The sequence below is a fragment of the Colias eurytheme genome, chromosome 15 (genome assembly GCF_061535395.1).
Source record: "Colias eurytheme isolate Ceu_HAF_F1 chromosome 15, ilColEury1 Martin Lab GWU primary, whole genome shotgun sequence".
NCBI lineage: Eukaryota > Metazoa > Arthropoda > Insecta > Lepidoptera > Pieridae > Colias > Colias eurytheme.
Genome location: NC_142994.1, coordinates 7,434,426 through 7,450,451, shown reverse-complemented (window position 1 = coordinate 7,450,451; position 16,026 = coordinate 7,434,426). Strand labels below are relative to the sequence as shown.

Sequence of the window (16,026 nt, the reverse complement as noted above, 5' to 3'; positions counted from 1 at the left end):
AAGAAATTAAAATGCGTTTTATCACTACACCCGATTAAAATCTATACGTATCTATATTAAGATGCTTTTTATGACCTCAATCTACACTAATAATATACTATACCTGTGACTATAGTCTATACCAATACTAATACTTAAACTAATCTATAGTTAATATTTTAAAGCATTTTTTGAAGAGTTTGTTCGGAACTACTGGTCCGATTTGAAAGTTCTTTCGGTATTAGATAGCTCATTCATCGAGGAAGGCTATATATTATCATCACGCTAAGACCAACAGGGGCGGAGCCACGTGGGTGAAACCGCGGAGCGCAGCTAATAATATTATAAAGCTGAAGAGTTTGTTTGTTTGAACACCGTACCTCGGTCCGATTTGAAAAATTCTTTCGGCGTTAGATAGCCCATTGATCGAGGAAGGCTATAGGCTATATATATCATCGCGCTAAGACCAACAGGAGCGGAGCACTGTGGGTAAAACTGCGGAGCACAGCTAGTAATAAATATTTATATAAATAAGTCGTAACTCGTAGTACAATTAATTAAAATATAATATTTTTAACGTGATAACGTTTTTAAAATCGTTTTAGTCGGGTGACATGTTCAGAAAATTGTGTTACACCAAAACCTCACGAGCGCGATCGCAGGTATAACGAGAGAGAGACGGATCGATCTCCCCGCTCCCGTCTGATCTCGAGCGCTGCCACCAATAAGACGTTATCACGTAAACATCTCGATCGTAAACTTACTTTACAAACAACCAATTTTTAAGTTTATTTTTCTTTTGAGTCCACGGAAACATATTTATAATATCAACTATACAACGAGATGTAATATCAATAAATTGTATTTATATGAGCACATTTTTTTTAATGTGGGCAGACATAAAAATGTAATGAAAATCTACCATCAACAGCTGTCAAATATCAAATCATTTGTCGCGCATGAGGTTGCGGCTTGCGCACCTTCAATGTCAAACTCACAAGTCAATCAGTATTACTATTCAGTTTTCACATTTGTCAATTGTCCATGAAGCGCACAGCTGGCTGTGCATAATTATAAGTGCGGAACGTACATCCATATTGATATATTTCTCATTGAGTCTTTTCGATCATTCGTACATTTGTAATATATTATATTTAAGTATATAAAAAAAAGTATACGTAAATATTGCACAGGCGACGTTTCTTTTTTATCAAACTATTGATTGGTGTACGTCGTACGAGTATTGTCGCAAGTTTTTATAAAAATACGTAGTGTATATCATTTTTTTCCTGATAGCCATTTCAATTTAATAATATCTAATATGCCATCTACGGACGGCACTACAGAAACATCACAACTTGTACCTCCGAGCGGCAACACAAAACCAAGCTATATGAATTTAACTAATAATGTATGCGCATTATTATTCAATGCCATTATTATTTATTGCTGTTTTAGAGATGGAGTAAATTTATTCTCCTTTCACCCTATTTTTATGTCCATTGGGGTAAGTGTTAACCTGATTTAAATATTTTTATTTCTAATATAAGATACTTTACTAGAAATAATAATGATGCCTCATTATTTTCTTTATTTTCAGTGGCTAATATTCATGTGTACTGCTGTCAATGCAGTAACTCCTGGTGACTTTGCTACCGAGTGGATGCCTATCCGTTTACGCAGTGCCAGACATTGGGTATTGCAATTGATGGCAGTAACATTTATTTTAACAGGTTTCATTATAATTCTAACAAATAAAATTATACATGAAAAACCTCATTTCGTATCTTTACATGCTAAATTTGGGCTTGCTGCTATAATATTTGCATTTTGTACAAGCATTGGAGGTCTTGGTGCTCTGTATAGTCTTAAATTGAAAGATTTTCTAGCTCCTATTTATACCAAAATATTGCATGCTTCTGTAGGTCTCATAACATTATGTTTAGGTGTAATAACTATCATTTTAGGCAATTTTTCAAATTGGTGGACTTTTGGTGAATTATTGAGATATATATGTTTAGTATTGGTCTTGTTGGTGATGATTCTTACGATTTTGCGACCCACCCTTAAAGTATATTTTCGTCTTAAAGAAAGGCTTGGTTATGCTAATTAAATGCAGCACTTGAAATAAATTGAGATTTACAATGGATTGGATTGAAAATAAGTATATGTGTGTATGTAATCTTTCAATGTTAATCATATATGCATTAGAGGATATTTCAGAACTAAAACCTTAAACCTCATTTTTTGTTTTGTTATTAAGTTTAGTTAATTGTAATTTGTTGATTTTATATTTGTTGTATCATGCCTTTTTAAGATTTAATTTACACTTACAATTATTATCATAGTCTTTATTGGTCACAAATTTTACTACAATATAAAAAATATTACAATAATATAACTAAATATTTTAAGAATAATATAATAATTGTATGGGGCTTTTAGTCATGTAGTAAATGTCTGTAAGTAGTGTGTCTACTACATATTAAACTGATTTTATTATCATATATTCAAAATCATATTTAACTTTGTTATAAAAATTTATACAAAATAGACCGTACATAATATTTTTGATGAATTTTTAAAGAATTTAAAATGTTTTATTTAAATTTGCGATTTTACTAACTCTTAAAATTTTACTTGAAATAAAATATCTTGTTTGTATTGACTTTATATAATATATTATGCTTGCCAATAGGTTATATTGTATGGATCTGTTGACTGTTATACTGTATTCAATACAAGTAATGTTATCTCTATTCTCTCATGTAACTTATCAGTAGTTATTTTTTAAATATACAGTGTAAACTCTATATAACGACACTCCATTTAACGTCAAACTCCGTATAACGTCAAGATTTCTCGACTTTGGTTGGTTTATATTGTTGTCTATACAATAATACACTCCATATAGCATCACGCTCACTCTAATTAACGACCACAATAAGACATTACAACTAGGAACTAGGACTAGCAAGTACTGACTAAGTTGCCGAAATCAATGAAAATGTAGTTGTTTACATTCTTTTTTACTGACATACCGAAGATTCTCAGAAATGCAGTTGTAGAAAAATAAAGAAAAAATTCTGCATGCCGAAGAAGATGGACGATCTGCCAAAAAATTGAAGAAACCTCAATATGAAGACCTTGATCAAGCGATGATAACATGGTTTCATAGGCAATGTCAAAATAATATTCCTGTCTCTGGACCAATCATGTAATTTTCCCTTTCTCTCCATTTAACGACCACTCTCTATAACGTCGAAAAATGCACGGTCCCTTAAGTGACGTTATATAGAGTTTACACTGTATTTTACTATTCTCACAGAAATCTCTCTATAATCTGTATTTTATAAATTAATTTATTGGTGTTAAGACTTTTGATAACTTTTTACTTATATAAATTTTTGATAAAACTTTATTTTGAGAAACTATAATCTTCCAGTTTAAAAGGATGCCAAATTTAGGTTCCTGATAAGTAGTGATTTTTTATTTTTTTGTTAGTTATTTTTAAAGATAAGGTAGAAATCAATGTATGTACTTACTTACTTTAAATAATGTAAGTAGAACATTCCAATTAGTGTAGGTATTAGCACAGACTAATATATACTACGGTATTAGTATAAAATGCATGTTATAAAAATATATGTACATATATATAATATTTATATGTACTTATAAATTATCAATGCATATTACAATAATTGGATATGATCTAATGTTTTCTGTAATTCACAAGAGACAATAATTACCTAAAGTCTCACTGCATGTTTTTTCTAATATTTATGTACCTATGCCTAACTACAATTTATTTCTTAAGATTTTAAATAAAATGATTGTACCTAATATGCATATTATGTATAAATGTTACTTAAAACATACCTAATAGATGTGCATTTACCTATTTGAACATTGGATGTACCAATTGAAATCATATAAATTATAAACTATTTAATAAAATATGTAACATTTATCAATCTTTTATTTTATAATCATAAAACGTACCCTTTTTATCAAGCTGAAAATACTGAATATTCAAGTGACAAGTCTACGGTCCTTTGGAGCTGTAAAAAAATATAAGCAATTTTGGAAATTCCCAGGGAATCTAAACCTACACGTTTCTACCCGTGAGGCCGTGAACATTCGAATTTTGAGAATCTTAAAATTTGGTATGAAGCAACTTCTTATAGCACACTGCACAGGTTTAGAGCGTTTTCACATTATCCGATCCGATATCGGATATCGGAAGCCGATAGCCGATATCCGATATCGGAGGGAAGTAAAATGTATGAAATATGTATAGTACGACATAAAAGAGATGAAATTAATTATTTTGGAACTAATTCGTTTTTCATTACCTGGCAACCCTGAATTGGCAATGTAGCTGTCAAGTTGAATAAAAATTTGTTGTTTTTTTCGTGAAGTGGAGAATTATTGAGATAAAATTGTTATTTAGAACAAGAAATTTAAATAAAAAAGGAGACATCATGAAAAAGGTTAAACGTAGCGGTGTCCGTGATGTGGTGTATAAAGTTTTTATTCGGTGTTTGTCCGAATTTCAAGCTGGAAATTTATTGACTGATTTGGAAAACGTTTACAAACGTACAGCAGAATATACCGGTGAGATTCCATTTATTTTTGCTCAGTACTACGTAAAATAGAATATTCCATTAGTAACGAGTGTTTAATGTATGTATGTATGGCGATTATTACGTTTTCGCAAATTAATTTGAGGTTATTTGTATGTAAACAAAAACTAGTTTTTATAGTGCGACCAGCACAATTTGAGTCAAGAAGTTATATCCAATCCAACCAGCCTCAAATAAAGTACCTAGTTTAGATTTTACTACATAGTATAGTGATAACTGTTTTCACTTTTCATACAGCTATCTATCTATTATCTATCAATCATAAGAAAAAAAATCATATTTACAGATACTGAAGATGCCCCGTACCCTCTTGCCAGTACTTCGAAACAGAGTGATGATCAGTCCTTTGAAGGAGTAGAATATTTAGATTTTGATGAATTATATTAATGTACAAAATTTATCTACAAAAAAAATAAAAATATGTGGTTTTCAAATCGCCTTGTTTTTTTCTACCCGACGGACCCAGAAAGAGGGTAATGTGTTTGAGCTGCATGTATGCTTGTTTGTTTGTATGTTTGATTCTATGTGCGCCTCTGCAGTCTAAACACTTGACCGATTTTTATAAAATAACTAATTCCAAATATACATTTAAGTAAAATTTGACCTAGGTAGGTAAATTAAAATACTAATGTATTTTTGTCTTAAATTACACTATTGCTACACTGAAACAATTATAACGGTTTAAATCGCGGTATTTATTTTAGATTATATTATATACATTTTTGGATTTTTATTCTATAGTATCAAGATCGCTTGCGTCGCAGTATCAGTGTTGCTATATGAGCGACGGTGGCGCCCTCATTTATTTTCATCTCTTTTGTGTCGCACTGTACCTGTCTTTCACATTGTCCGATCCGATATCGGATATCGGAGCCGACACCGATATTCCCAGTGGCTATCGGACGATAATGTTCAGTGTTGCCAACTCAATTTTCGAAAAGGCTGTATACCAACAGCAAAAAAGCACTAGTTTGTGTATTTTCAGTCTTATAGAGCGCTCAATCTATAAAAAAATTCTTTGCTTTTAACCTAAAACCCTTTCTATTAAAAGAAACCTTTTTTTATTAAGAAAACACACATTTAAGTATTTATAGGCATTTAAAATACGATTTATACGGCAGGTATTTTTATTTGCCGTATAAATATACGGCAATTGGCTGAACTGAAGTAAACAAAAATATATTGCGTTCTTAAATTCAAATATCTATCTTCGAAAACATTAGTGTCTATCATCTTTATTTTATCTCATTCTGCCTCGCTCCTCCTCCTACTCGGATGTTGGTTGTGCTGTTTATTGTATTGTTGTCATTGAGTGCTTTGTTTTTAACCGACTTCAAAAAAAGGAGGAGATTTCACACCGATTTTATTTTTATTTTGAATTTAAGTACAACAAAGAATACAAAGTTTGAAAACTCTTAATTCTAAAATAATTGCTTATGACAATAAAATAATTTATGTATCTTTACTTACAGGAAATTACAACAATCATATTACAAATATATTTGAACGAGTGACAATTATATTATTTTAGGATATTACAGTGTAATAAGAAAAAGAAAAGAAAATGTGAACAAAGATTGTATCACTTAATAAATTTATCATAGGTACTACATGAACTTTTATAAATGTATGTAGTGAAAAAATGGCTAAATGACTAGGTACGTCTTGCTAAAAATACATTTAATAGATTTTGAAAGGTATTTACTAATATGTATTACTAAAACTATTAACTAATACTAGGTTGTAGTAGGTATTGGTATAAATTTATTTAATTTATAATGTGTTAACATAAGTATATTATGTTATACAAATGACCGATATCAAAACTATTTAGTAAATAGCACATCTAAATAATATGCAGCAATTTGTGATATCAAATCTTTTTTTACATTTTACTTTTCTTTTTTGAAGTTGTTTTTCTTTATCGTAGATATTTTTAATGTACATTTACATTTAATGTACATTGTTTTTCTTTATCATAGTTATTTTTAATGTCTATGATATAACATTTGATTTTTTTTTAATTATACCTTTTTTTATCAACTGGCAATTTAGTTTAGTTTTCTCTAAAAAATTCTGGCAACACTCATGATGATATCGGAACGATTTTATCGGACAATGTGAAAGGGCAAATTGTATCCGATATCGGATATCGGCTATCGGCGTCCGATATCCGATATCGGATCGGATAATGTGAAAACGCTCTAAAGAAAAATATGAAAAGTATAAATTTACAGTTACAACATGGTTACAACATATAAAAAACTGGTTTATGTTTATACGGAACTCGGTGCGCGATTGCGACTCGCACTAGGCCGGTTTAATTTATTTCAAAGCTAGTTCCGGTTGGTAAAATTAGAATTATGTCCATCGGATCATTTGAAGGCGATGTCGTTTAAATAATATTTTGTGCGATACTAGGCCCCGTAATTCGTATCGTTGATACGGCTGTAGTGGTGATCTGTAGCAAGAAGCAACGCCCCTGACTACCTAGTTACATTAATACTATTAACGTGACCACAGTCTAGCATTTAAAAGATAATACCCTTTGGAATGGCTCGCTAGTGATCACCACTGCCCATTATAATAAACGAAGTTTAAAATAAACGAAGCTAGAACTAGAAAAACAGCATTCTTTCGGTTCCCTCATGTCTAGAATTCTGAAATCTATAGATATCCGGAATGTTAAGGACCATGGTTATGGGCAAAGTTATATTTTGAAATTTCGGATTTGGATACCTACGGAGAAATAAATTGTACCTAAATTGTTTTAATTAAAGTAAGTACCTAATCTATATTTATGTATATATGTAAAAGAAAGTCGTGTTAGTTACTCCACTTATAACTCGAGAACGGCTGAACCGATTTAGCTGAAAATTGGCAGGGAGGTAGTTTAGAGCCAGGAGAAGGACATAGGATACTTAATAATTAATATGTATCACGGGCGAAGCCGGGGTGGACGGGCCGGACCACTAGTTATTTAATATTTCTGATTACGCGTTTGTTTCGTATACGGATATTCGATAAAAGTAAAATAAAAAAAGTTGAGTGGATCGTAATTTTTTTGATTTTGTGACAGTGGATCACTGCCTCTCCGAGGTTTGCAATTATAGGTGGCAATATTATGTATTAATCTGCTATATAATTTGGTTCTAGGTAACTCCCGACGCAAAAGAGTTTGACGTTGTCGTCAGGGTAGCTCACAAACGGACGGATTATTTCGATGCTCGCTCGCATTCCCTTACTACACCTGTCAATGGCCGGCCCATGGACTATACAGGGCAGGGTACAGGGTTGTACTGGGTTGTGTTCCATCTGCCGATATCCATACTACTACTAAACTGTATTTTTGTAGAATTGTGCAGGGTGGACAAAACCTTTTTTTCAATGTTTCGTTTTTTATCATAATCCTGGGAAGCTCCCATAATCCAGATAACTGTTTTATTATGCATAATGTTAAACAATAACCTAAAATTTAACCCAATAACAACCCGCTGCAACGGCCAGCGCGGGTCATTTGTGATACCAATCACATGCCACAAAATTGAATTCTTTAGTTATTAGGTGTTTTTTTAACGTTATGAATAACAAAACAGCAATTTGGGAAATGAGAACTTCCTAGGATTACCTATGTTACAAAACGGAACATAAAAAATAAACAGTTTCTTTAATTCTAAAACTATGAAAAATCGGTTATCTTATACATATATTATATTGGTTATATTGGTATTATAAGTCTATCTTATATTCGTTAAACGCCTGCCACACACTAGACGAGTGTCATGGGAAGTAACGAGGAAAGGAGGCAGAGACATAGTGTTCCTGCTCCTCGCCCTGCTCACTGCTCCCTATTTTGTCGGTTTTTGCCTAAGGTTTTTGCACGCGAGTCAGTACGAGTGGCTGGCCACCTTAGAGTATAATATATTATACTATCTATAGAGTGATAACAACCAAGTGGGAACAGTAGGCACAGGTGGGAACAACACGACGTTCCCGCCGCGAGCGCTCGTAGTCGTGGTTGAGTGCTGTCGAAGTGCGTTGTTCCAGAGGGCCTAGTCAAGTGGTTTTTTTCATATTTACGAATAAACATGGTGAAATGTGCAGTTCTATCTTGCAAAAACGATACTAGAAAATGCACAAAATTGAAATCCAGTATCATATTTCATCAGTAAGTCGATTGTTATACTTATTTTTATGAAAATAAATCTAGCATCGCGGGGGTGAAGCGGAGGTGGGAGGCGGACACGCGCAGGCTCACTCGCGCGCCTCTCTGCCGCCACGTGATCGTAGTGATGTGACCTGACCAACGCTGTACTCGATATAAAGTTTACTAGAAGAACTATATTTTAACAAATTATTTAACTTTAAAATTAAAACTCTTTTAAAAATATTGTATTATAAATAAATTTATGGTGTGTTTTGTATGATACACTTTCTCATATTATGAATGCGACTGTATTATAGTGTAAATGTAAAGTATGTAATGTTACGATATATTTTCTGAACCGCTAAATTGATTTTGAAGATTTTGATAGTAGAATGGATAAAATTAAATGAAAAAATTATTAATATTTATTATATTATCATTTTTAATTATTAATTATTTCTTATTGTTATTTAACATTTTTAAAACATTATTTTTATTGTTTGATTTATTATTAAAGAAATAGCATTAAACCCGATCTTTTATTTAATTAACTTTATTATTTAAAAAGTACTCACGTTTTTCTGATATTCCAATTAAACATATTTTTTTAAAGTACGTATAATTAATACAAGAAATATTCAAATGGAATGAACAAAATTTATTCAGTTGGTAAACAAATTTAAAATTACATATTTATACTTTATTCATATATTTTTCCTTTAATAACTTATAGAACATAAAATTTACTTATTATACATATTTAATATTTATTTACATAACTTATCGATAGTTCAACACGCAATTGATACCTACCCATCCCTATTTGTCACACACACATCTATATAGTATCTATAGCTTATCTGCCTACGATGCGCACTAAGCAATTTGTGCAATACACGAGCTCTATACTATTGTAATATATACTCTAAGCTGGCCACTGTGCTGGCCACATACTCGCGCGATCGCAGCCCGCATCTCCCCTGAGTATATAGTATATTATTATTTATTATGTTCTGTGGTCCGTGTGGTGGTCCGCATCGAGCACTCGCGCAAGACGCACGTGTATGCAAAATTGGAAATTATGTCGTCGCCAAGCGTGGAATGGTCAAATTAAAAAGTGATAATGTTTTTTTATGTTTGAGGACGACGACGACGATGTCTATTTCTTTTTACTACATTAATGTAATTAGCTATACTAAAATGTATTGCGCGCACGCTGCCACCGTTTCAAACTTTCAACGTCCATTTGTCTCACCAAGGCAAATGACAAGTGAGGAGCGTCGCGAGTGAGCAGTGTGTGGGCAGAGAGGGTCGCGACAAATAACGGCAGCGCGATGAGTACCTAGCGCAAGGAGCATACGTTACAATATCTGTGGACCTGGCTTCGATGACGTCACGTCGCGAACGCAACGAAATTGCTAATCGTAATGACGCGCCGCGGACGAGCGCGGGGAGGTAAAGGGGAACGAGAAGGGGCTCCGCATTCCAGCGAGGTCCACAGATATTGTAACCGAGTTGCAGTGTGGCAGGCGCATTATATTATGATTACTTAATGTTCTAAGCCCTATGGATATATTCTGATAGCCCACGATGTGAGAAATCTACAAAAAAATATTGAAGACAAGGTTTTGGCCACCCTTTACATATAACAACCTAAGACAACAATATAGAATAAATATCTAATACACTGGAGATTTCAGTATGAACATTAACTTGTAACAAGAAAATATGACCTTGAATGACGCCTGTATGTTTTTTTATCCCTTTCACACCTAACTAACTAGGTGTGAAAGGCTGTCAGTTTACTTTGTCTTATTAAAAATCCGAGTATACTTAGAAATTACTTGCAAATATAGTCTGGCTAACGAAAGCTGAGACTGGAAATAGGCGGCAAATTCAAAAATCAACATATGGCAACTTAGGCTATATGTAGTTGGAAATATAGTTTTGATACTTTTATTTATTATTTTCTCTTACGAGCAAAAAAATACAAACTTTTCATCTTAATAATATTACTAGATTTCCGCCCGCGGCTTCGCCCGCATTTTCAAAGGAAAACCCGCATAGTTCCCGTTCCCGTGGGATTTCCGGGATAAAACCTATACTATGTGTTAATCCAAGTTACCCTCTATATGTGTGCTAAATTTCATTGTAATCGGTTCAGTAGTTTTTACGTGAAAGAGTAACAAACATCCATACATCCATACATCCTTACATCCTTACAAACTTTCGCCTTTATAATTAGTATTAAGATTAAGATGTTTTAAGCAAGAAGCTTATATCTAATACACTGGAGATTGCACTATAACCATTAACTAGTAACAAGAAAATATGACCTTGAATGACGTCAGTGTTGTTTTTTGTCTCTTTCTGTGGAGTGACCACACTGGTTTGTATATTTAGGATTTTTCGAAATAGAAAAAACTAAAAATCATGGTCTATAAATAATAACGACATATATTTTTAACAGTATTTATATTATAATATTACTGGTCATACTTTATAGGTACATACAATTTAAATTGGTATAGAATGATGGCTGTTTTAAATAACTTTTGGCTACAAAGCTTGGATATGAACCAATATAGGTATAGCATTAACATCCTTTGTAAATAGAGGAAAGTTGTGTTTTGCATTAGATGCTGTTTACCAAATTGTAAGCTACTCAGATCTTCTTTTTAAACGCGTTGCTTCGACGGGTCAACTTCAAGCCAAAGTCATCAAAGAAAAATTGTTTATAGCAGCCTTGCACAAATTTCAGCTAACTTTACAAAGTTTATTTTTCAAAAGGTATTTTTTTCTGGGTCGTAATCCTCAGTAATTTTACCCTTGATGGGCACATATATTTCTTTTTATTTTACTTTTTGGAAAGCTGAAATACGTAAAAGAAAAAAATATGAGGTAAGTTAAAAAAGTATAAATTTCAATGTAAAAACGAACAATCTTACAACTACACATGAGTGCAATACCGATGTCGTGTGTTGTTTCATTACTAGTAACAATCTTGAAAATGGTGTTCTAAATTTCATCATAATATTGTTATAACAATAAATTCTCTTCGATGTCCATAAAAACTCGTCATCATGGTTACCTTACTTGTTAAATTTGTTTATTGAAAACTTGATGAAAAATGATAAAGTACTAAGAAAATAACAAATTTAACATGACTGCTTACTAAAATGATGCAAAATTTTACAATTTTTGCCATTGTAATGATTCTAAACAGGTAAATGCAGGAGTATTGAGGAATATTGTAAATAACGTAAATATACACTTGCCTGTGAAATTCTATGCCAGAATTTGGTGTCCAAACATTTCTGCAATTTTGCACAATACAATGCATTCTTTATATTCAGAAAATATTTATTAAATAAGCAACAATATTAACTTAAATATTCGAAGCGACGCAATTTTTTTTGACACACATGCCATATTGACAAAGTGAGAGTTGCTACAATTTAATTATGGTGACTACCCATAATCAGGGAGTATCGCTTTTTAATAATTGGTTCAGATACTTATTTTATTTAGCATAAATAATAATTGTCTCATCCAACAATGCTTCTGAATGACGTTGTTGGCAATTTATCAACAAACTCATGTACAAAAACTAACCTTTTGCACAGAATATTACAGCATACATAGCCTTGGGAAAACTTCGTATTAACAGTGTCAATACCAAGTTAGGTGTGAAAGTGATAAAAAACAACAACTGGGCAATATTTTCTTGTTACACGTCAATGTTCATACCGAAATCTCCAGTGTATTAGATATATAAAAATACAATTAAATTTTGTTTAATCGTTTTTTGTACTGCTCTTCAACATGAATAACATGTCTGGTCATAGAATAAATCTCGTCAAGATACTGATATTGTTTCTTTAAACATTTTGAACTATCATACATTTTTTTGTTGTAGTTTATAACTGGATTACTGGTAAATCCATTTTACCTGCAATTTAATAAATAATAAACAATGCAATCAAGATGAAAAGTATCAATATATCAAAGTCACACTTAACCTTCAATAATTAACAATGCACTATTTAAGAAGGCGTTTTGATAAAGCAGGTGGCATTTTCACACACGTCCTCTCGTTAACCCTTATTCAACCGCGAGCCTGTGGAGGAGCTAACAAAAAAGGAATATACGTTCCTGGGTAATTTATGGTCGTAGATTTCAAAAATACACACAAAAAAGGGGTTAGTGGGAGGGAAGTACCCTTTTTTCGGTGGGAAGTATATATCCCGTCATCTGTTCTCTCTTGTAAAAAGTTTGGAAAGGTGGGAACTATAGATCCCAGTGTCTACTCCAGACATCAATATTTTAAAACACTAGTTAGTTGCCCCGACTCCACTTGTGAATTTAATGTTATCGTAAAAAATTATAAAGATCAAGTTTTTTAATAAAGGAGGTGAAAGTACTCATCAATGCAAGTTTCTTTAACTGAGGGAAGAATTCGGGAATTGAAAAATGAATGACTTCAACATAAAAATGGTATTTTTCTAAAACAAAATAAAAACAATAGGTAAATACTAATGTATTGAGTTAAGATTTCTAATTATCTGATCAGGAAATAACGAATAACAATAAATAAGTTGCTTATACCAACTAAAAAAGATTTTTTAGACACACAGATTTTATATATAGAATTTCCGAATGTCGTGTGCAGTGACAAACACTGGGATGATATCTTCCCACTTAAAGACTTAATTTCAATCGACTCTACCAAGGTATATACGAAAGATTCTGGGCATATTTTTACGTTTCACGCAACCGTAATAATATAGTCTAGTTTACATAGCTAGAACTCAAATCTACTTATCTAATTTTTTTTGAGCACTACACCAAAAACTAAAAAATAACGGTCGTTTTCGGCTGCAAAATCACGTCACCTGACTTTGACGTGTGTTTACCATGACATGTAATAATTCTCTGAAAACTGTTTCCATGAAAAAAAGTTCTCTAAAATGTTAAGATTGCGTAGATAAATATTACACTGCATTAGGTTTAAGCATATAAAAATAAAACACGATTTACTTTAATCTGAGACGTGGGAAGTATAGCTCCCAGCGTTTTAATAAGGGTTAACTTCATTCGATTTAAATGCCATGCTTGATGCGCGCACGATCGTCAGTAGGATACCTACATCCAGCACCGCAGCCTTGAGCTGACGTACAGCGGGAATGGACCGTGAATAAGGCGCGATATTTCACGTAAACACTCATTAAAAAAAAATAGGGGGCCAAGGATTTTTTTCGGCCAACTTGACACTTGTATTCGCCAAATGGGTCTCCGAACACGCCTATTTGGTTTGTCGGACCCAAAGCCATTAGCCAGGGTGTTTGTTAAAGCCCTGTATATTTCCATGATTAGCATGTTTTTCACTATGATTTTCTGGTAACACAGATACCACAGATAATTACTAAACTGTCAAACTCATAGCAAAATGACTCGTTGACTCGCTGTATCGACTTAAAATTTAAAAATAAATGCTAATCAATCTTGATTTTGTGCTTGTCGCTTGAACGCTCGCTGATCGCTCAAGTAATACACGATAACACAGATTAGTATCCATTGTTTTAGAAAATTATAAATAAACGTTCTCATTCGCTCCTATACGCTTTCTACAAGCATCTCGGTTTGAAAAATACAAAGGTATGTATTATTGCAAACTATTTATAAAGTAAGATAAGATGGCGACGCATATTTATTATAAGTACTAAATGAAATTTCAAACTATTTCAGATGCCAAACATAAAATTACAGTCTTCAGATAATGAGATATTTGACGTGGATGTCGAAATTGCAAAATGCTCCGTCACTATAAAGACTATGTTGGAAGATTTGGGTATGGACGATGACGAAGAAGAAGTGGTTCCTCTGCCGAATGTTAATTCTGCTATTCTGAAGAAAGTCATTCAATGGGCAACTTACCATAAGGATGATCCACCTCTACCAGAAGATGACGAAAACAAAGAAAAGCGTACTGATGACATTTCCTCGTGGGATGCCGATTTCTTGAAAGTTGATCAAGGCACGTTGTTCGAGTTAATTTTAGCAGCTAATTACCTAGATATAAAGGGATTGTTGGACGTTACGTGCAAAACTGTAGCTAATATGATAAAAGGTAAAACACCAGAGGAGATTCGGAAAACTTTCAACATCAAGAATGACTTCACTGCTGCTGAAGAGGAACAAGTGCGCAAGGAAAACGAGTGGTGTGAGGAGAAGTAATTAAATTAGATTTAGTCTAAGGTTTCATTTGGTATTTGTAAAACAATGAACTTTGAAATTTATCAATAGGGATAGTCTTTTGCTTTTGACATAAACTGTGTCTGAAGAAAATAAAAAAATCCTTCAGTTTATTGGAAAACTAATTTAAATATAACAATGTGATTTTTGTGGATAGAAAAGATGTCAACGTATCCCAATTTATTTATTTTGTTAATTTGTATTAGTACCAGCTGTAATAAATTGATTTTATCACGTTACTTACATAGGTATATAAATTTAAGACAATTGTAATGTAAACCATTCTCTTATATAAATATAAGTATTTAAAACTATGTAACAATTCTTGTGGTTTTACTTAATTTAATTAATTAGTTATGTAAAATAATGTAAAACAGGATATAACATAAAGCATTTAATTATTCATACTTAACAACTAACCCAAAAAATAATAATTATCAAAACATTTGAAACCAACAAATCTTATATATAAAAATGAATCGCAAAATGTGTTGGTAAGCGCATAACTCGAGAACGGCTGAACCGATTTCGATAATTCTTTTTTTATTATATTCCTTGAAGTACGAGGATGGTTTTTATGTAGAGAAAACGTAAATATGTACCACGGGCGAAGCCGGGGCGGACCGCTAGTTTATCATATTTTACATTGACTCCACACGTGTGACAGTATAATCAAAGTCAGTGTTGTAAGAATACACAATAGCTTTGCAGTTTTAAAAGTATGATTTGCTTCTTACACATAATATAGATGAAGAGCCCACAATGGCCAGACCTTCATTATTTTATAAAAGTTGAAAGTTTCTCTATATATGTGTCCTATACAGATAGGAACGACCAGCGACTATCAAGTTTGGGTTGTGGTTATTTGGGCAGGTAACAGGTAGTAAAGGTGTATAAAATAGTACCTTAGTTTTGTTATAATATAAAAGCTAAGTTTTACAGAGAAACTTTTATAAAATAACGAAGGTCTGGCTGTTGTGGGCTCTTGGGTTAATA

General features: G+C 32.5%; 2 protein-coding genes across 2 annotated transcripts; both read left to right on the top strand.

The window, feature by feature from the left end:
* The first annotated feature begins 999 nt into the window (after window positions 1-999).
* LOC149902422 (transmembrane reductase CYB561D2-like) lies at window positions 1,000-2,774 on the top strand. The gene is made up of 2 exons (XM_090110316.1): window positions 1,000-1,486; window positions 1,580-2,774. Exons 1-2 carry the CDS (start codon window positions 1,301-1,303, stop codon window positions 2,090-2,092), a joined length of 699 nt encoding a protein of 232 aa, XP_089966442.1. The 5' UTR covers window positions 1,000-1,300; the 3' UTR covers window positions 2,093-2,774.
* An 11,483-nt stretch (window positions 2,775-14,257) lies between these two features.
* On the top strand, window positions 14,258-15,353 carry SkpA (S-phase kinase associated protein 1 SKP1-related A). The gene is made up of 2 exons (XM_090110192.1): window positions 14,258-14,433; window positions 14,524-15,353. Exon 2 carries the CDS (start codon window positions 14,524-14,526, stop codon window positions 15,010-15,012), a length of 489 nt encoding a protein of 162 aa, XP_089966318.1. The 5' UTR covers window positions 14,258-14,433; the 3' UTR covers window positions 15,013-15,353.
* Window positions 15,354-16,026: the final 673 nt, after the last annotated feature.

Bases quoted from the DNA above. Each gene is read 5' to 3' on its own strand.
- LOC149902422 (XM_090110316.1), top strand. From the start codon at position 1,301: ATGCCATCTACGGACGGCACTACAGAAACATCACAACTTGTACCTCCG. The intron at 1,487-1,579 runs GTAAGTGTTAAC...CTTTATTTTCAG, and splicing joins CTATTTTTATGTCCATTGGG to TGGCTAATATTCATGTGTAC.
- SkpA (XM_090110192.1), top strand. From the start codon at position 14,524: ATGCCAAACATAAAATTACAGTCTTCAGATAATGAGATATTTGACGTG.